We start from the raw sequence: 21,496 nt of genomic DNA, 5'->3' as shown, positions 1-21,496 counted from the left end.
TCTCTCTCTCTCCCTCTCTGTTTGCCAAACCTAACAATAGAAAGCTCTGTACTGGGTTCGGGGGAGGAGAGGTGTCTTCCCTCTAATAGACCAGGCGGGCTACACCATAGAAATATAATTACTATAAAATGACTATTCCTATGGGCTACACTCCTAGTATGGGTCGAAGTGTACGGGTGAGCCAGTGGAGGCAGGTCTTCCTTTCTTCCTTTTGCTAGTGATGCTTCAGTTTGACTGGAGTGTTGAGTGCTATGTGTCAAGAGTGCATGTATGTAAACCGCTTTTCTTCTATTGTGAATGGGTCCAAGTCCGTTACACAGCAAGCAAATGTAAACAAAAGGGCAAATGAAAAAAATAACAGCTTTTTGGGGGGTTTTCAGGGCTGGAGTAACTGTATCTGAATGTGGCTTCATGAACCTTGTATCTTTCTCCATATGCAATGGCAAGGTATCTATAGATAATGTGTAAAGTGTGTGTCATTGAAAAAGGTTGGTTTTAACGCCCTAGAGTTTATTGACACACCGGTCCCTCAACCTAAGTAACATATTTTTTTTTTTTAAACATCAAAATCCAGCTGTTTAAGCTAGAGATATTTTTGGGGCTGCATCTTAATCCTCCGCATCCGCCTATGGTGACCTTCTGCATCTGCGGTGGAAGGTGGCCGAGCTACAATGGTGTTTGTAAGACCATGAGACATCCCAAAAATCGTAGCATCCGAACGGTTTGACCTACAAAAACTAATATGATCACTCTATGGAAAGATGAGACTCTCACGAACACGATGGTGTACTCCACAAGTGTCACGGGACTTGTCTGAAGGTAACCGGTACCGGTAAAGAAAAAAATATGTGCCTACCCAAAAAAAGGGGTTAAATATTTCCTGAGCTTTCTTATATCTCCTAGATATAGGACAGATACTTCAAAACTATATTCCTTATGATTTATTTTTTGACTGTTTTTTTTGCCATTTTATGAATGTGTTATTCAATAGGTTTCTATGGGATTTGGTAGTAAAGGCCAAATTCTATATTTTATCAAATCATTTATATTAAATTTTTTATACCTAAAGGGTATAAACAGTCTTAAAGTTCTAAATCAAATAGCTAAATGATAATAATATAATATGCCATTTAGCAGACGCTTTTATCCAAAGCAACTTACAGTCATGTGTGCATACATTTCTACGTATGGGTGGTCCCGCTCCAGCTCCTTCAAGTTGGATGGGTTCCGCTGGTGTACAGCAATCTTTAAGTCATACCACAGATTCACAATTGGATTGAGGTCTGGGCTTTGACTAGGCCATTCCAAGACATTAAAATGCTTCCCCTTAAACCATTAGAGTGTTGCTTTAGCAGTATGCTTAGGGTCATTGTCCTGCTGGAAGGTGAACCTCCGTCCCAGTCTCAAATCTCTGGAAGACTGAAACAGGTTTCCCTCAAGAATTTCCCTGTATTTAGCGCCATCCATCATTCCTTCAATTCTGACCAGTTTCCCAGTCCCTGCCGATGAAAAACATCCCCACAGCATGATGCTGCCACCACAATGCTTCATTGGGATGGTGTTCTCGGGGTGATGAGAGGTGTTGGGTTTGCGCCAGACATAGCGTTTTCCTTGATGGCCAAAAAGCTCAATTTTTGTCTCATCTGACCAGAGTACCTTCTTCCATATGTTTGGGGAGTTTCCTACATGCCTTTTGGCGAGCACCAAACGTGTTTGCTTATTTTTTTCTTTAAGCAATGGCTTTTTTCTGGCCACTCTTCCGTAAAGCCCAGCTCTGTGGAGTGTACGGCTTAAAGTGGTCCTATGGACAGATACTCCAATCTCTGCTGTGGAGCTTTGCAGCTCCTTCAGGGTTATCTTTGGTCTCTTTGTTGCCTCTCTGATTAATGCCGTCCTTGCCTGGTCCGTGAGTTTTGGTGGGCGGCCCTCTCTTGGCAGGTTTGTTGTGGTGCCATATTCTTTCAATTTTTTAATAATGGATTTAATGGTGCCCGTGGGATGTTCAAAGTTCCGGATATTTTATTTATAACCCAACCCTGATCTGTACTTATAATAATATATTATAATATGCCATTTAGCAGACGCTTTTATCCAAAGTGACTTACAGTCATGTGTGCATAAATTTTTACGTATGGGTGGTCCCGGGGATCAAACCCACTACCCTGGCGTTACAAGCGCCATGCTCTACCAATTGAGCTACAGAGGACCACTTTGTCCCTGACCTGTTTGGAGAGCTCCTTGGTCTTCATGGTGCCGCTTGCTTGATGGTGCGCCTTGCTTAGTGGTGTTGCAGACTCTGGGGCCTTTCAGAACAGGTGTATATATACTGAGATCATGTGACAGATCATGTGACACTTAGATTGCACACAGGTGGACTTTATTTATCTAATTATGTGACTTCTGAAGGTAATTGGTTGCACCAGATCTTATTTATGGGCTTCATAGCAAAGGGGGTGAATACATATGCACGCACCACTTTTCCGTAATTTATTTTTTTGAATTTTTTTAAACAAGTAATTTTTTTCATTTCACTTCACCAATTTGGATTATTTTGTGTATGTCCATTACATGAAATCCAAATAAAAATCCATTTAAATGACAGGTTGCAATGCAACAAAATAGGAAAAATGCAAAGGGGGATGAATACTTTTGCAAGGCACTGTATAACCCCCCCTTAGACTCTATAGAATTAACCAGGGATACTGTTTGTGTAAGTGTGGGCTTGAGAAAGCATTAGGGTTGCAAAGCTACCAGTCATTTACCAAAGTTACCGGAATCTTCGTTAATTTGGGTAATTAACAGATAATCTATGGTAACTTTGGTCATTTATACTGATCAAAAATATAAACGCAACATGCAACAATTTCAAGAAGGAAATAGAAGGTAATCATAGAAGGAAATCAGTCAATTTAAATAAATAAATTTGGTCCTGATCTATGGATTTCCCATGACTGGGCAGGGGCACAGCCATGGGTGGGCCTGGGAGGGCATAGGCCCACCCACTTGGGAGCCAGGTCCACCCACTGTGGAGCCAGGCCCAGCCAATCAGAATCCGTTTTTCCTCACAAAAGGGCTTTGTTACAATACTCCTCAGCAGCCCCCCTCCCAGTCCATAGACGATCCCGCAGTTGAAAAAGCCGGATGTGAAGGTCTTGGGCTGACGTGGTTACTCGTGGTCTGTGTTTGTGAAGCCGGTTGGATGTACTGCCAAATTCTCTAAAATGACGTTGGAGGTGGCTTATGGTAGAGAAATGAACATTAAATTATCTGGCAACAGCTCTGTTGGACATTCCTGCAGTCAGCATGCCAATTGCACGCTCCCTCAAAACTTGAGACATCTGTGGCATTGTGTTGTGTGACAAAACTGCACATTTTAGAGTAGCCTTTTTATTGTTCGCAGCACAAGCTGCACCTGTGTAATGATCATGCTGTTTAATCTTGATATGACACACCTGTCAGGTGGATGGATTATCTTGGCAAAGGAGAAATGCTCACTTACAGGGATGTAAACACATTTGTGCACAAAATGTGAGAGAAATAAGCTTTTTGTGCTTATGGAAAATGTCTGGAATCTTTTATTTCAGCTCATGAAAAATGGGACCAACACTTTACATGTTGCGTTTATATATTCGTTCAGTATATATTTGAATAACTTTAAAAAAACGTATTCCATATATAGTATTCATTTTTATATCTGGGTCCATATTGTCCATGAGTTTCTAGTGGATAGAAAATAGCCTAATGAATGAAAAAAGCATATAATCAACAATGGCATTATTTTCAATTAACTCTGCAACTCTTCCAACTATTGACTTTTTTCACAACTACCATCAGTTTGGCCCGAAAACATTTACGACAAAGACAAATAAATAAAGGATATTTAATGCTGGAACCCTCATATTAAACACCAATGGTATACACTAAGTGAATGGTTAATATTTAGGATAATGTTTTACAGCTTTGTCGTTGTATTTTTTTTGTTTTAAATCATCTTATTTGTTTTTGTTATATATTTTACATGTGATAAGGCCATACAGAAGGCCAGAGATAATTACAGACATCTGTGATATTCTGAAGTACCCAATAAGGCCACTAGATGTCATCTGATAAATTCCATATATTCCTTGAAAGTTACTAAAATGTTGGTAGTTTACTGGTAAACTTCGAATGTTTCCAGTAATATACCCTCCCTTTGCAACACTAGATAGGATAGATGCTTTGCCGTATTGAATGAAGGCTTTCCTTTTGAAAATCTAAAACCTCTGGATGTTCTTGTTTACTCTAATGATCTGCCATTGGATATTTTACTTAAAGCTTATGTCTACCACTAATAAACCAATGTATACAGTTGAAGTCGCAAGTTTACATACACTTAGGTTGGCGTCATTAAAACTCGTTTTTCAACCACTCCACACATTTCTTGTTAACAAACTATTGTTTTGGCAAGTCGGACTTTGTGCATGACACAAGTAATTTTTCCAAGAATTGTTTACAGACAGATTATTTCCCTTATAATTCACTGTATCACAATTCATGTGGGTCAGAAGTTTACATACACTAAGTTGACTGTGCCTTTAAACAGCTTGGAAAATTCCAGAAAATGATATCATGGCTTTAGAAGCTTCTGATAGGCTAATTGGCATCATTTGAGTCAATTGGAGGTGTACCTGTGGATGTATTTCAAGAACTACCTTCAAACTCAGTGCCTCTTTGCTTGACATCATGGGAAAATCAAAAGAAATCAGCCAAGACCTCAGAAAAAAATTGTAGACCTCCACAAGTATGGTTCATCCTTGGGAGCAATTTCCAAACGCCTGAAGGTACCACGTTCATCTGTACAAACAATAGTACGCACGTATAAACAGCATGGGACCACGCAGCCGTCATACCACTCAGGAAGGAGACGCGTTCTGTCTCCTAGGGATGAACGTACTTTGGTGCGAAAAGTGCAAATCAATCCCAGAACAACAACAAAGGACCTTGTGAAGATGCTGGAGGAAACATGTACAAAAGTATCTATATCCACAGTAAAACGAGTCCTATATTGACATAACCTGAAAGGCCGCTCAGCAAGGAAGAAGCCACTGCTCCAAAACCACCATAAAAAAGCCAGACTACGGTTTGCAACTGCACATGGGGACAAAGATAGTACTTTTTGGAGAAACGTCCTCCGGTCTGATGAAACAAAAATATAACTGTTTGGCCATAATGACCATTGTTATGTTTGGAGGAAAAAGGGGGTGCTTGCAAGCCGAAGAACACCATCCCAACCGTGAAGCAAGGGGGTGGCAGCATCATGCTGTGGGGGTGCTTTGCTGCAGGAGGGACTGGTGCGCTTCACAAAATAGATGGCATCATGAGGAAGGAAAATTATGTGGATATATTGAAGCAACATCTCAAGACATCAGTCAGGAATTGAGTGTATTTAAACTTCTGACCCACTGGGAATGTGATGAAAGAAATAAAAGCTGAAAAAATCATTTCTCTCTACTATTATTCTGACATTTCACATTCTTAAAATAAAGTGGTGATCCTAACTGACCTAAGACAGGGAATCTTTACTAGGATTAAATGTCAGGAATTGTGAAAAACTGAGTTTAAATGTATTTGGCTAAGGTGTATGTAAACTTCCGACTTCAACTATATCTATGAAATGCTATACTATATTTAGAAATAACTGCATTTTTGCTTATGATCAAATATGAAAAAAACTGGCATCCTAGTAACTCATTATTAAAAGCCGTATTTGCACTACCACTCTTATTGCTAAAGAAATACTTTATATTTCTCTGTGGCTTGAATTTGCTCTCGCTGCATTACCTTGTACAGTCCTTAGATATTTATATACCACAGCTTTGAGATATTTTTCTGTTCTCTGTCCATGTTTGTTACATAAAATGTAAATCTGATGTATTTTTACAAATGTGTACTTTGTGATGTATAGTTTTTCTGTAAATAGGTGAAACATCCTTATTTACTTATTGGAAGCATCTTTAGCCCATGTAAAACTGCCTCCGTCTTGTGTTTTGGATGATGAGTGGACTTAAGTGTGTATTACGAGGACATTAAGAGTGTGTTATGAGGACGTCAGAAAGTTAACCCTATATCCGCCAAAGCAAGTACATTATATGTTATAGACCATGATACTTGTGTTCAATTCTACATACCTGTTTCTGTTGTTACATTTATTGTCATTTATTAACTCTGATACTTCTTACATTTCTGGTTCTTTAGGGAATCTTTGCTTTGAAAGACATGGCAATAGCACCACGTTTGGCAATAACTATGCTTCACAATGTATTTCTCCCTTTACTTCAGCGAACAAGATACACTTGCTAGATTAAAATGTGTTTTACATGCTACAAAAGTCTAGTAAGAATTCAACACATAACAGTGAACAGATTCCCAAATATTTTTTTATTGCACACCATTACTACTTAAGTCAATTCTTTACTACTGTACTGTATCTTTCATATATTAGCCAGTTAACATGAGCATTAATCATTTCACTTTATTAGCCTTATTCAGTAATTTGTCTCGCATTCCTTTGTCTCGATGAAACTTATTTAAACTATTGTATGTGTAACCTGACTGCTCAGTCAAGTATCTTAAAACATCAGTTTACTTATCACTTTACAACTTTTACAAGTATTATCAGAAATATGGCTTGATTATTGTGAAATATAGATCGCTTTTTATCAATACTTAGAAATCTTTGTAGACCTGCCTATTTATGTGTTGCTTTTACGGGGTTATAAAACTTATTTGGGTGTGTTATCAATGCTTTGTTTTGAGTTGCTGTGCAATTCAGGGTTGGAGAATTAGCATCAAGCCATTGAAAATGTCAGAATGACTACTGCTGCTGTCCGATGTGCAGTCCCTTTCAAAAGATAATGTTTGTACTTATGAACAGCGACCAGAGTAATGGACAGACCTGTATGAAATATATATATTTTTAAATATAGTTGTATTGTGCTGTATATTTGCTCTTCAAGCCTGTTTACTACAGTTTTTTTTATTTTTTATAAACCTTTAAACAATGATTGTTGCAGTTTTTGACTGTCACTACTTTACTTTAAAAAATATATTTACAGTTACTTGATATGTTTAAGTTAGTTGAAGCATGGGGATCTTTGTTCAATTGGCTCTTCTTCTTTTCTGGGGTAAATAGAATGAAGGGCATCTGGGCGTCTCCCTTTTTGATCATAATGAATAAGATTACATGGACAGGGGGTACCTCATCTCAGATCAGCCCTGGGATTGATTGGGGGGAACATTCCTGGGATCAGAAAACGTTCACAGATTATTTCATTGGTTGGTTCCTTACTTGATGGCTGTTTTTTTCTTGGGTTGGAAAAGGGAGGACAACTTTATAGGACTCAGCAGGGGAAGACTTCCTTCCACAAGTTGGCCTTCATGTGACTTTTCCCAGCTTCCCAGCTGCAGGCTCCAATAGCAACAGACCAACAATGTCCCCCACGCATGACTGATCCATTTCAGCATGAGGAGGGAACCGACAACCTTGGGTGGTGGTGGCATTCAACTCTGCCCTGAGAAGCAACAGTCAACAAAGCCATGAGAGAAATGTATAAGCTTCTGCTTTTTTCAGCTTTAATATATGTTTAATATACATAAAAAAGCATGTGAATGTTTTTTCAAGCTATATAGCGGAAGGGTCACTGTGTTTTTATTAAAGTGTATTGACAGGTTTGTCTAGATTAAACCATGTAACATAATTATACTGAACAAAAATATAAATGCAACACGCAACACTTTCAAAGATTTTACTGAGTTACAGTTCATTTGAGGAAATCAGACAATTGAAATAAATTCATTAGGCCCTAATCTACGGATTTCACATGACTGGGAATACAGATATGCATCTGTTGGTCACAGATGCCTTTAAACAACGTTGACATCAGCAAACCGCTCGCCCACACGATGCCATATACGTGGTCCGCGGTTGTAAAGCCAGTTGGATGTACTGCCAAATTCTGTCAAATGACGTTGGAGTCGGCTTATGGTAGAGAAATTAACATTAAATTATCTGGAAACAGCTCTGGTGGACATTCCTGCAGTCAGCATGTCAATTGCACACTCCCTCAAAACTTTAGACATCTGTGGCATTGTGTTGTGTGTAAAAACTGCAAATTTTAGAGTGGTCTTTTATTGTCCCCAGCACAAGGTTCACCTGTGTCATGATCATGCTCTTTAATCAGCTTCTTGATATGCCACAACTGTCAGGTGGATGGATTATCTTGACAAAGGAGACATGCTTACTAACAGGGATGTAAACACATTTTTGCACAAAACTTGAGAGAAAAATGCTTTTTGTGTGTATGGAAAATTTCTGGAACATTTTATTTCAGCTCATGAAACTTGTGACCAATATGTTGCATTTATATTTTTGTTCAATGTATAATGATATATTAATATAACAATACAGACACCCCAATCAACTTAAAAGCACTAAAGAATTCACATTATGAAAATACATTACTTCAACAAAACATGTTGTTAATGAAAGAAACAGAGGTTGCTACTGTGTACACAAGAGCCAAATGGTGATCTATAACCCAGTGACAAACCTTACACAAAACCTTACAGCATTTATACAGGTATTATTTATCCAACTGAATCATTCCCTGACTAAACAGGTGTTCCTCACCCTATAACAGAAGTCATGTGGACTTCATTGGGAAAGAAGGGATGAGAGGGATAAAGGAGAGATGTTTATGACCATGGGTAAATATGAGTGCATTGTGGGTCTGTTGTGCAATAAGGAAGCAGTGAATCATTGATGGATGAAGTGAAGCTAATTACTGGGATGGAAAACCTGAGAATCAAGATGCGAATTACTGGTCCTAGTAGTGAAAAGTGAAACTGTATATTCTACAAAGCTCTTTGGCTTGCAATTCACCTGCCATTCTGCAGGATTCCCCCATACCTCTCTACATTCTTATAACAGACATGTGGTTCACCATTTTGGATTGTAACATAACACTGACATAATATTTACATTTAATGATATATTAAATGCAATATTAATCTATTTGGGAGTCTACAGTGTTACTTGATGACAACAGGTGTATTTAACAATAATAAAAGGTCTGTCACAAAAAGTTGTAAGTGATAAACACTGTAAAACACGTTTGAATGAACAATAATTAATGAAGCAGGCAGTTCTCAGAAATCATGACCACTGTATATTGTGCAAATGAGATGGGCTTGTTTTGCCTACCATTATATGGATTAAAGTGATGCCACATGGGTAAGTGATGTCACCGAGTGGCAGATTTAAACATTGTTCATATGTGACCAGCTCAAACTAGTTTCGAGAAAAAAAAGTAGGACGACACAGTAAACGCAAGCTGTAGTCTGGGTGCGGGAAAGCAAACGACTACACAACCGGTATAGTGACTTGACTGACTGTGAAGTTGCCTACTTGTGAGAATGAAGTAAGTTGACGCACTGTTTTCTTATGCCGCATTTTTTTGTCAGTTTAAGGCATTAATTATTAAGAATAATATAGCATATCCATATGTAATTTACATTTTTTCTTTGTTCACTGATTTGCTGTCGATGTTCAGAACAAGTGCATGCCTTGGTAGCCTGGGTATTACACATTATGCAAAAACCAAATCTCAAATTTGTTTTACGTACTATCAAGTAGCATATCGGTACAGACTGGGTTTTTTACTCTATATTCTCAAAAAAATGTATATACCGCTTTAAGACTTCTTACAATGGGAGGGACATTTTTTTAACTTGGTTTTCACATTCCTACAGGAGCATCCTTGTGTTATGATGTAGCCCAACTCTATCGGGTGTTAGAAAGGGTATCCTATGGTGTTACTTGTTTATGCCTACAGGTATTACCACCTAAACCATAGAATCAGATGTAATTGTTCAATGAGATATAATTGTTCAATTCAAATATGGGGAAAATAGATTAAGCTTTTGATAGTGGAAGTGATCCAATTAATTGAGTTTTGATGATAGAAAAAGTGGCTTCTAATAATTATGGGACAATCATCCGACAGTGTGGTTTCTAAATGTGTTTGTTCTCCTTTCAAAACCATCAAAATGTTGGGATTTATCTGACCCTGTAGGAAGTTACCATGGCTAGCTAATTGTTTGCCTTGGGGGTTTATTTTACTCCCAATTAAAGCAACACTCTTCATGCACTTGCAGGATGTCAACCCTGCCAGAGATTTTCCACACACTATTGTCTAGTTTTAGGATATAGGGCATCGCATGGTTAGGTAATCCAACTATATAACTATGTCATGGTTGAACTGAGGAAGAGTGATTGGAGGAATGGAATGCACCCCTATCACTCTTTTGTAGCTCCCTCCCGTGACACAACAACTTTTAAAGATTGTATTTTCCCAAACTTTTAGGTAAGGCTTTGTTTGTCTTGTACGTAGTTGTGAGACAGTTGTTGTGAAGTAATTGTGAATAGTTGTGAAAGAGGGAGAATCATCAGCTCATGTTGTCTATTTGTTCAGTATGTCTACGCATATTGGTTCCATGGTTATAACAAGGTCATGTCTTAGTAAAAACTTGATTCACATTGTTTACACAGTGTTTGGTTGATATGATCATTTTGTTCTAGAGATCCACAACAGATCTGCGTTCAAGATCATATTTAAATGATTTTCATGAAGTTTGCCTTTTGGGAGAGTGAACTCTCCGGTTCATGAGGAAGTTCTCAAAATGTACTGCCCTCGCATCTGCCAAAGGGAGCATCACGCTTCTTTTCTTCATCTTAAGACTTGATTGTCTTCTTATGCAAATAGGTTTACATTCAGCTGGACAGTGGAGAGGCCTTGCTCCTAAGATGTGGCATGGGATCTGTGTTAGGGCTTTTGAGAGAAATGAAAACAGGCAAGAAGGCCTTTTGTTTTGGCCCAATGAATCAGTATTCCTTTGAGCGGACTCTAAAGGCTTTTCAGCAAGCGCTTGGCCTCTCTCTCTGCATGGCTGGAGCACAGCGAGAGAGAGGGAGAGGGAGCCTGCTGAGAGCCTGTTCTGTTCACACAAAAGCCCGGAGAAGCCCTCCACATTTAGGGCCGGGAGACGAACGGGATTTGCTCGGCCGGCTGACGTGTGAAAGAACGGACTCATTTAATGGAGGCCTTTCTCTTGAAACTGAACTCTCAAAGAAGACTGTAATTTCCCAGCCCAGTAATGGAGGGAGGGGGAGGAGAGAGACAGGGAGAGATGTATGGGTTATTGACACATTTAATGTATTCAAAGGGGGATGCCTGTGGCCCACATATTAAGGGGATACACTGCCGTGCTTGTTGATTGAGCGCTCATCAAGTAATGGCAGAAGGCTTGAAGGCATTAGTTGATTCAGTGAGACAAAGGTTAACCAGACAAAATATTATGATCGGATAAGAGCAATGTAAGAATCCATTAGCCTACTTTCATCATGCAAAACTGTCAACAGGAAAGTATCTGTATGTGGTGTATAGCTGTAGTAGCGTGGTTTTCCATGTAATCATGGAAACAAAGATACAGATATTAGTAGGCTATGTTCATAGGCTAAAATGATCCACCAACTAAGATTAAGTTAGTTAACTGCATAGTAACTTCTAAGTAAAGTTGTCTATAAACTGACTGAGAACAGAACAAAGTATGTTATAATAAGTACAGTGTACCGCATTGAGGTGCAGTAACTCAGAGCAACACATACAGTGCCTTCAGAAATTATTCACACCCTTGACTTTTTCCACATTTTTGTTGTGTTACAGCCTGAATTTAGAATATAGTAAATTGAGATTTTGTGTCACTGGCCTACACACAATACCCCATAATGTAAATGTAACGTCAAAGTGGAATTACACTGAACAAAAATATAAACATGCAACAATTTCAAAGATTTTACTGAGTTACAGTTCATATAAGGAAGTCAGTCAATTGAAATAAATTCATTAGGCCCCGATCTATGGATTTCACATGACTGAGAATACAGATATGCATCTGTAGGTCACAGATCCCTTGAAAAAAAAGGTAGGGGTGTGGACCAGAAAACCAGTCAGTATCTTGTGTGACCACCATTTGCCTCATGCAGCGTGACACATCTCCTTCGAATAGTTGATCAGGCTGTTGATTGTGGCCTGTGGAATGTTGTCCCACTCCTCTTCAATGGCTATGCGAAGTTGCTGGATATTGGCGGGAAATGGAACACGCTGTCGTACACGTCGATCCAGAGCATCCCAAACATGCTCAATGGGTGACATGTCTGGTGAATATGCAGGCCTTGGAAAAACTGGGACATTTTCAGCTTCCAGGATTTGTGTACAGATCCTTGCAACATGGGGCTGTGCATTATCATGCTGAAACATGAGGTGATGGTGGCGGATGAACGGCACGAGAATGGGCCTCAGGATTTCGTCACAGTATCTCTGTGCATTCAAATTGCCATCGATAAAATGCAATTGTGTTCATTGTCTGTGGCTTATGCCTGCCCATACCATAACATCACCGTCACCATGGGGCACTCTGTTCACAACGTCGTTGACATCAGCAAACCGCTCGCCCACACAAACGCCATAGACTCTGTCTGCCATCTGCCAGGTACAGACGATCCCTCAGGTGAAGAAGCCAGATGTTGAGGTCCTGGGCTGGCTTGGTTACACGTGGTCTGCGGTTGTGATGCCGGTTGGACGTACTGCCAATTTTTCTAAAATGATGTTGGAGGCGGCTTATGGTAAAGAAATTAATATTAAATTATTATAATTAAATTATCTGGCAACAGCTCTGGTGGACATTCCTGCAGTCAGCATGCCAATTGCATGCTCCTTCAACACTTGAAACATCTGTGGCATTGTGTTGTGTGACAAAACTGCACATTTTAGAGTGGCCTTTTATTGTCCTCAGCACAAGGTGTACCTGTGTAATGATCATGCTGTTTAATCAGCTTCTTGATATGCAACACCTGTCAGGTGAATAGATTATCTTGGCAAAGGCGAAATGCTCACTAACAGGGACGTAAACAAATTAGTGCAAAACATTTGAGAGAAATACGCTTTTTGTGCATATGGAACATTTCGGGGATCTTTTATTTCAGCTCATGAAACATGGGATCAACACTTTCCATGTTGCATTTATATTTTTGTTTATTGTATAAAAAAATAAAATAATAATAATTAAAATTGAAAAGCTGAAATGTTTTGAGTCAATTAGTATTTCATCCCTTTATGGCAAGCCTAAATAAATTCAGGAGTATACATTTGCTTAACAAGTCACATAAGTTGCATGGACTCACTCTGTGTACAATAATAGTGTTTAACATGAGTTTAAGATGGTGCCGACAGAGATGGCGGCCTCGCGACTAGCTCTTAGGAAACTTTGCGGTATTATTTTTTACTTTATTTGCTCAGGAAATATTTTGTGTCATTACATACAGCCGGGAATAACTATTGGATATCAGAGCGGCGGTAACTCATCAGAACTACCAGCATTACGACCAGGAATATGACTTCTCCGAAGCAGATCCTTTGTTCGCTCTCCCCAGAGCAATTTAACTGATTCCAGAGGCCGACCCAAAACATCGCCGGCAGAGGAGAGGTACTCCAGGCGGCCTGCTGTTTCTACTTAGGAGGCGCGTACACCACCCACCGCTTCCAAGTATATTACTCACTAATGTTCAGTCTTTGGATAACAAAGTTGATGAGCTCAGGGCAAGGATTTCTTTCCAGAAAGACATCAGGGCCTGCAACATACTTTGTTTCACGGAAACATGGCTCTCTCAGGATACTCTGTCGGTATCGGTCCAGCCAGAAGGCTTCTCAGTTCATCGCGCAGATAGGAATAAATATCTCTCCGGGAAGCAGAAGGGCGGAGGTGTGTGTTTCATGATTAACAACTTATGGTGTAATTGTAGTAGCATAGAGGAACTCAAGTCCTTTTGTTCACCCGACCTAGAATACCTCACAATCAAATGCCGACCGTATTATCTCCCAAGATAATTTTCCTCCGTTATAGCCACGGCCGTTTATATTCCCCTTCAAGCCGATACCACGACGGCCCTCAAAGAACTTCACTGGACTTTATGCAAACTGGAAACCACATATCCTGAGGCTGCATTTATTGTAGCTGGGGATTTTAACAAAGCAAATTTGAGGACTAGGCTGCCGAAGATCTATCAACATATCGGCTGTAGTACTCACGCTGCTAAAACTCTGGACCACTGTTATTCAAACTTCCACAATGCTTACAAGGCCCTTCCCCGCCCTCCTTTCGGCAAATTTGACCACGACTCCATTTTGCTTCTCCCTTCCTATAGGCAGAAATTCAAACAGGAAGTACCCGTGCTAAGGACTATTCAACGCTGGTCTGACCAATCGGAATCCACGCTTCAAGATTGTTTTGATCACACGGACTGGGATTTGTTCCGGGTAGCTTGCGAAAATAATTTTGACGAATACACTGATACCGTAACTGAGTATATAAGGAAGTGTATAGGAGATGTCGTACCCACTGTGACTATTAAAACACCAGTCTCAACGTCAACAGTGAAGAGGCGACTCCGGGATGCTGACCTTCTAGGCAGAGTTGCAAAGAAAAAGCCATATCTCAGACTGGCCAATAAAAATAAAAGATTAAGATGGGGAGTCTGAGATATGGCTTTTTCATTGCAACTCTGCCTAGAAGGTCAGCATCCCGGAGTCGCCTCTTCACTGTTGACGTTGAGACTGGTGTTTTGCGGGTACTATTACTGAAGCTGCCAGTTGAGGACCTGTGAAGTGCCTGTTTCTCAAACTAGACACTAATGTATTTGTCCTCTTGCTCAGTTGTGCACTGGGGCCTCCCACTCCTCTTTCTATTCTGGTTAGAGCCAGTTTGCGCTGTTCTGTGAAGGAAGTAGTACACAGCGTTGTACGAGATCTTCAGTTTCTTGGCAATTTCTCGCATGGAATAGCCTTCATTTCTCAGAACAAGAATAGACTGACGAATTTCAGAAGAAAGTTATTTGTTTCTGGCCATTTTGAGCCTGTAATCAAACCCACAATTGCTGATGCTCCAGATACTCAACTAGTCTCAATAAGGCCAGTTTTATTGCTTTTTTAATGAGCACAACATTTTTCAGCTGTGCTAACATAATTGCAAAAGGGTTTTCTAATGATCAATTAGCCTTTTAAAATGATAAACTTGGATTAGCAAACACAACTTGCCATTGGAACACAGGACTGATGGTTGCTGATATTGGGCCTCTGTACGCCTATGTAGATATTCCATAAAAATCAGCCGTTTCCAGCTACAATAGCCATTTACAACATTAACAATGTTAACACTGTATTTCTGATCAATTTGATGTTATTTTAATGGACAAACAAATTGCTTTTCTTTCGAAAACAAGGACATTTCTAAGTGACATAAAAATTTTGAACGGTAGTGTATATATTCTTAATCCATTCCTTACTTAGATTTGTGTGTATTGGGTATATGTTGTGAAATTGTTAGATATTACTTGTTAGATATTACTGCACTGTCGGAGCTAGAAGCACAAGCATTTTGCTACACCCGCAATAACATCTGCTAAACACGTGTATGTGACCAATACAATTTTATTTTATTTTATTTGAATGACTACCTCATCTCTGTACCCCACACGTAAGGTCCCTCAGTCGATCAGTGAATTTTAAACACAGATTCATCCACAAAGACCAGGTAGGTGTTCCAATGCCTTGCAAAGAAGGGCACCTATTGGTAGATAGGTAAAAAAAAAAAGCAAAGACATTGATTATCCCTTTGAGCATGGTGAAGTTAGTTATTACACTTCGGATGGCGTCGCAAGACACCCAGTCACTATAAAGATAGACAAATATTCCTAACTCAGTTGTCGGAGAGGAAGGAAACCGCTCAGGGATTTCACCATGAGGCCAATGGTGACTTTAAAACAGTTAAAGAATTGAATGGCTGTAATAGGAGAAAACTGAGGATGGATCAACAACATTGTAGTTACTTCACAATACTAACCTAAATGACAGAGTGAAGAGAAGGAAGCCTGTAAAGAATAACAAATATTCCAAAACATGCATCCTGTTTGCAATAAGGCACTAAAGTAAAACTGCAAAAGAAATTTGCAAAGAAATTAACTTTATGTCCTGAATACAAAGCGTTATGTTTGGGGCAAATCCAACACAACACATCACTGAGTACCACTTCATATTTTCAAGCATGGTGGTGGCTGCATCATGTTATGGGTATGATTGTCATCTGCAAGGACTAGGGAGTTTTTTTTAGGATAAAAATAAACGGAATAGAGCTAAGCACAGGCAAAATCCTAGAGGAAAACTTGGTTCAGTCTGCTTTCCAACAGACACTGGGAGACACATTCACCTTTCAGCAGGACAATAATCTATACACTGGAGTTGCTTACCAAGACGACAATGAATGTTCGAGTGCCCTAGTTACAGTTTTGACTTAAATCGGCTTGAAAATCTATGGCAAGACTTAAAAATTGCTGTCTAGCAATGATCAATAACCAACTTGACAGAACTTGAAGAATTTTTAAAAGAATAATGTGCAAATATTGTACAGTCCAGGTGTGCAAAGCTCTTAGAGACTTACCCAGAAAGACTCACAGCTGTAATCGCTGCCAAAGGTGATTCTAACATGTATAGAATGAGATAGTTCTGTTTTCAATACATTTGCAAACATTTCTAAAAACATGTTTTCACTTTGTCATTATGGGGTATTGCGTGTAGATGGGTATATATATAATATATATATATATATAATAATATAAATATATATATTTAATCAATTTTGAATTCAGGCTGTAACACAACAAAATGTGGAGTAAGTCTGAATACTTTCTGAAGGCACTGTAGCTGACTAAACTCCACTCCATGGTGAAGGAAGTTTCTGATGAACTCCACCAACGGAGTGGAGCAGAGACCAGGCTTTTTGGAATTCAGGTCCGACTAAATTGATTCACCCAAGGTCAATACTTTAAAAAATATTAATTATTAAACGCTGACCTTGTACCTATGTTTGACCTCTGTAGTTTATGTGTCTTTCTTTGTTTGGTGTCAATAAACGTTAATCAAATACAACCACCGACTGTTTACTTGTTGAGATTCAAATGGCACATGCGCATTTGCGCTGAGTTGCCATCTTAGAGCAACAGCAATGAGAAAACTGTTGGTGGTTGTATTTGATGGGCAAACATAGGTACAAAGTTAGCATTTCATAATTTACATTTTTTTAAAGTATTGATCTTGGGCGAATCGATGTAGTTGGACTTGAATTCCACAAAGCCTGGCCAATGCACTTTTTCAGAAGTTTAGTGAGCTAAGTAACACAAGGTATGCGGCCTATCATGACTTGCTGGTGTTTTGGAACAATAGAAAGGACTGCAGACAACTTTCCGGAAAGGTGTGGAATGTGTCACTGGGCATTGCTCTTGATTTCATGATATGATGCTGGGAAGGAACCCAGAAACAGAAGTGTTGTCCTTGGAAGGAAGGACAGTCTAGTTAGTAGGACACGAATACCTGGTTGGACCTGCTTGGGTTGAGTTTCTGCCCGACTACATTGCAGACGCCTGCCAGATCTCAAAATGATTGGATAGGTGTTTAACTATCAGCTAACCAAATCATAGGATATATGCCGCGTTCATGTACTCGTCAGAACTAGGAAACTTGGAAATGTCAGACTTGCTAACTGGTTGTAGTTATACACGTGCAGCGTTCAACCAGTTAGCAAGTTTCCTAGTTCTGACTAGCACGTGAACGCGGCATTAGTAATCTGATGCCCAACTGAACAGTCGATGAGGTGGCACGCAACCATTGGTTGAGGCAATGCAACGCCTGCGCATCTAGTCGGGCAGGAACTCAACCATGATCACTCACAAGTTACTAACCATCCCAACCATCCAATCACAAGCTACAGCCTAGGTGTCTCTGTCTATTAGAAAAAAAAGTTCATACTCTGGCTTGAAGAGATTAATTAATGTTGCTGTAACATTATGTAATCATAGTAGGATCAACGCCAACGGCTACATTGCAGATGTGTGACAGATTTAAGATGTAACTTAAGCACATCCAATATTGTACAATGTAAGCCAGTACATTATGACGATGGCTCACAAAAATGCTGTTAAAATGGGGTGGCCATGTAAAATAAACGGAGTGGCTGTGCATCCGAGTTCTCTTCCCAACAGCTAAAGGTCCAAAGCCTCTGCGCAAATAAAACTCCCAAAAGCATAAACATATATAGGACATAGATGGAACCATAATGTGTTTTGATAATCTCTTTCAGCCCAGTGGCTAATATACTTTCCAATAGTATGTTGATAATGATATTACATTTTCTCTCCACAGAATGCGAGGTGTGCTCTCAATGACACTTGTGCTGCTTGTGGTCTTGATGGTCACAGCAGAAGCAGCACACAAACATGGTGACAAAAAAAGTGAGAAATGTGATCAAACTACATTGTGTACAAAACGTCAGATTAAAAAAGATATATATCCCTTTGAAGGAGCTCATGTTTTTGTTATGTTGTGTTTCAGCAAATGTCAGGCAAAACCAATACAATGATTTCTTTCTTTTATTTTTGGTGCCACAGGTCAGAAAGCCAAAGAGGGGGGCAAAGCAGAGTGTGCTGAGAAGCACTTTGGCAAATGTGTGCCCAACGCTGGTGACTGTGGAGATGGGTTCCGTGAGGCCACTTGCGGCGAGCACACCACCAAACACAAGTGCAATATCCCTTGCAACTGGAAGAAGGCCTTTGGTGGTAAGAGGGCAAATGTTGGAAATGGATGTGGTCCTGACACACACATACAGTACATACATATATTCACATATATGTGAATATACTACATGTATCTGCATTCTGTACCATCATCATTAAGTAACTAGGGCCTATAGTTTTTCGTGGTCACTGGTCAGGTCTCATCGTGGTCAGGAAAAACTCTGGTCCCTAATCATAACGGAATTAGATTAACTGATACTTTTTGATTTTTATGGATATTTTTCTGATAAAATAGATGCTATGTATTTCTAGCTGACTGCAAGTACAGGTTCACCAACTGGGGCGAGTGTGACACGACCACCGGCACCAAGAGCCGGTCAGGAACCCTGAAGAAAGACATGTTCAAGTTAGACTGCAAGGCCACCCTCGAGGTGACCAAGCCCTGCTCCTCCAAGCCCAAGGGGAAGGGAGGAAAAGGTGGGTCGGATTTCATTTAATAGACCACCATAGGACAAACCCAGTGGGCAAAACTGGTTGAAACTCTGTTTGTTAAGGGGATGTTGAATACAGATGGCATACTTCTTAGCAGGTATGCATTTGTCACTAAACTGGAAAAGCAGGTTCTCCAAAACAACATGAAAACACAAACCCAATACTGCAGAAAATAAAGCACTTCATATGCTGAAAGGAATTTCATAGCCACCATATCACAATGCAATTCGCCCTTTGACTGAAATAGCCCAATTGAATCCAAACCCCTGTCTTTTTCTTCTTCTTTTTTTTTATAGGGAAGAGGACAGAGTGACAACTAAAGAGGGAAGCTTGAGGATTGACTGAGACACAGCAGGTGTGACTTCTGGCTTACTTCAGCAGCACAATCGTCTCCCTCCTTCGCCAAACACTCAGCCAGTGTCTCTGACTACGTCCCAAATGGCACCATATTCCTTATATAGTGCACTACTTTTAACCAGAGGGCCCTGGTCAAAAGTATTGCACTATATAAGGAATAGGGTGCCATTTGGGATGCGGCATCTGTCTGCCACTGAGCGCTTTTCCTTCTCAAAACAACAACCCAACAATCTCTGTCTATACTCATGTTCATGTCTTTTCATGAAAACAATCTTGTTATGTGTTTTTTTTTGTTTTAAGGGTTTTTAAAAAAACGTTACATTCTTTTCAATAGGCAACTTGACATATAAGTCAGTCTTCATAGTTTATAGGCCATCCTATGTTTTTTTAACAGAAAATGTCAAGATTTCAACTTCTATAGATAGTTGTAATAAAGCTATAGGTACGAAATTAAACATCAAAACAAACAACACTACAAACAAAATTATAATATTTCTTCAATGATCATGAGTGTTGTTGACCATGTTCCAGAAGCTCAAAAATACATATTTTAGAAGATTGTAGAGGAATAGATTTTGTAAGTGGATATGTGTACTGTCTATATCCAGGAAACAAATATTAGAATACTATGGAATAATAGAACTCCTCTGCTAAATGAATTTTTTGAACTATAGAAATGACTGGCATTGCAACATAAGGTTTGTATAAAATAATAAAATACTGTACTGTTGTTTGTATAACAAAAATGAGTTGTGTTTTGTCTGAATACTTTCCATATTAAGTAATTGTTGTTCTGTGTTAATTGTAGGGGAAACCACTTTATTTAATTTATTTTGGAAGACATTAGAATACTTGAAAAAAGGCAAAGCCTTCCTCCCTGAAAGCAAAAACTAAGGTAGAAAGGCTAAACTCCTTGGAGTAAAGAAAAAGAACGAAAATTACAGTAAACGTGAATTCAGTTACAAATGATCAGTTCTCATTGATATGAAGTAATACGTGTTAAATTAACATCAGTCATTTAGCAGTGTCTGATAACTTGCTAAATAATAATAATCAACTTCTATGAAAGCACGCCACAACAAAAGTGTTTTGTAAACAATAAAAAACAGGTTAAAATGTTATGAGCTGTGTAATTACATGCCTTGACTCTTACAGTGATATAAACTCTTTACTCCATTATCCATTGTCAATTACAGCATTACCACTGGTGAAATACAACTGTTTACCACGCACAGTCACATATTAGAAACCAGATAGAAAGTATTTTCTTGAGCAGATTAAGGCTTCATGCCATCTTGTTATGTGGTATACCACTTCAGCGCACCACATTATATCACATTATCGATATTTAGTAGCCCTTTCCCACATTCCTAAAGGGTTATTTGTTATACATTTTATGCATCATTATTACATATTGGAGAAGTTCAGGCCAAAAGGGAGTACATTTTAGGATTCTCTTTGTGTAACTTTTCAAGCCATTGATTGAAAAGCCACAAAACCCTTATCATTCAGATTCAACTTACGTTTTTATTACATTCCCTCTGCAACGAGAGGTAACATCGCATGGACACTCACCTTAAAGTCGCAGTCAGGTTTGATATCATAGGTCTGTCCAAGGATTTTCGATGCCACAATTTTCATACATTTACATTTTAGTCATTTAGCAGACGCTCTTATCCAGAGCGACTTACTGTTAGTGAGTGCATAAATGTTTCATACTGGCCCCCCATGGGATTCGAACCCACAACCCTGCCGTTGCAAGCGCCATGCTCTACCAACTGAGCTACAGGAGGCCTACCTCCTTCCAACTCTGGCTCTGCCACCAGGGTCACCTTCATCTTTGTGTACTTTTGGATTGATTCACAGTTTCCAATGTAGCAGCCTGGATGCTAAGAACCCTGGTTATTCCATTTGAGTTGAGAAAAATACTGT

At 39.3% G+C, this 21,496-nt stretch overlaps 1 protein-coding gene across 2 annotated transcripts; it reads left to right on the top strand.

Annotated features, from left to right (window-relative positions):
* Window positions 1–9,321: 9,321 nt before the first annotated feature.
* Window positions 9,322–20,313, top strand: LOC121555293 (midkine-A). Of its 2 annotated transcripts, none has more exons than XM_041869111.2 (5): window positions 9,322–9,458; window positions 18,345–18,433; window positions 18,581–18,757; window positions 19,028–19,192; window positions 19,504–20,313. In XM_041869111.2, exons 1-5 carry the CDS (start codon window positions 9,454–9,456, stop codon window positions 19,518–19,520), a joined length of 453 nt encoding a protein of 150 aa, XP_041725045.1. In that variant the 5' UTR covers window positions 9,322–9,453; the 3' UTR covers window positions 19,521–20,313. The 2 variants fall into 2 exon arrangements, with proteins under 2 accessions (XP_041725045.1, XP_041725047.1); XM_041869113.2 differs by having other exon boundaries at window positions 9,327–9,458; window positions 18,590–18,757.
* Window positions 20,314–21,496: the final 1,183 nt, after the last annotated feature.

Source organism: Coregonus clupeaformis, chromosome 11 (assembly GCF_020615455.1).
Source record: "Coregonus clupeaformis isolate EN_2021a chromosome 11, ASM2061545v1, whole genome shotgun sequence".
In the NCBI taxonomy this organism is placed as follows: Eukaryota; Metazoa; Chordata; class Actinopteri; order Salmoniformes; family Salmonidae; genus Coregonus; species Coregonus clupeaformis.
Note: the sequence above shows the minus strand (reverse complement) of the source record. Positions and strands in the feature narration are given on the sequence as shown.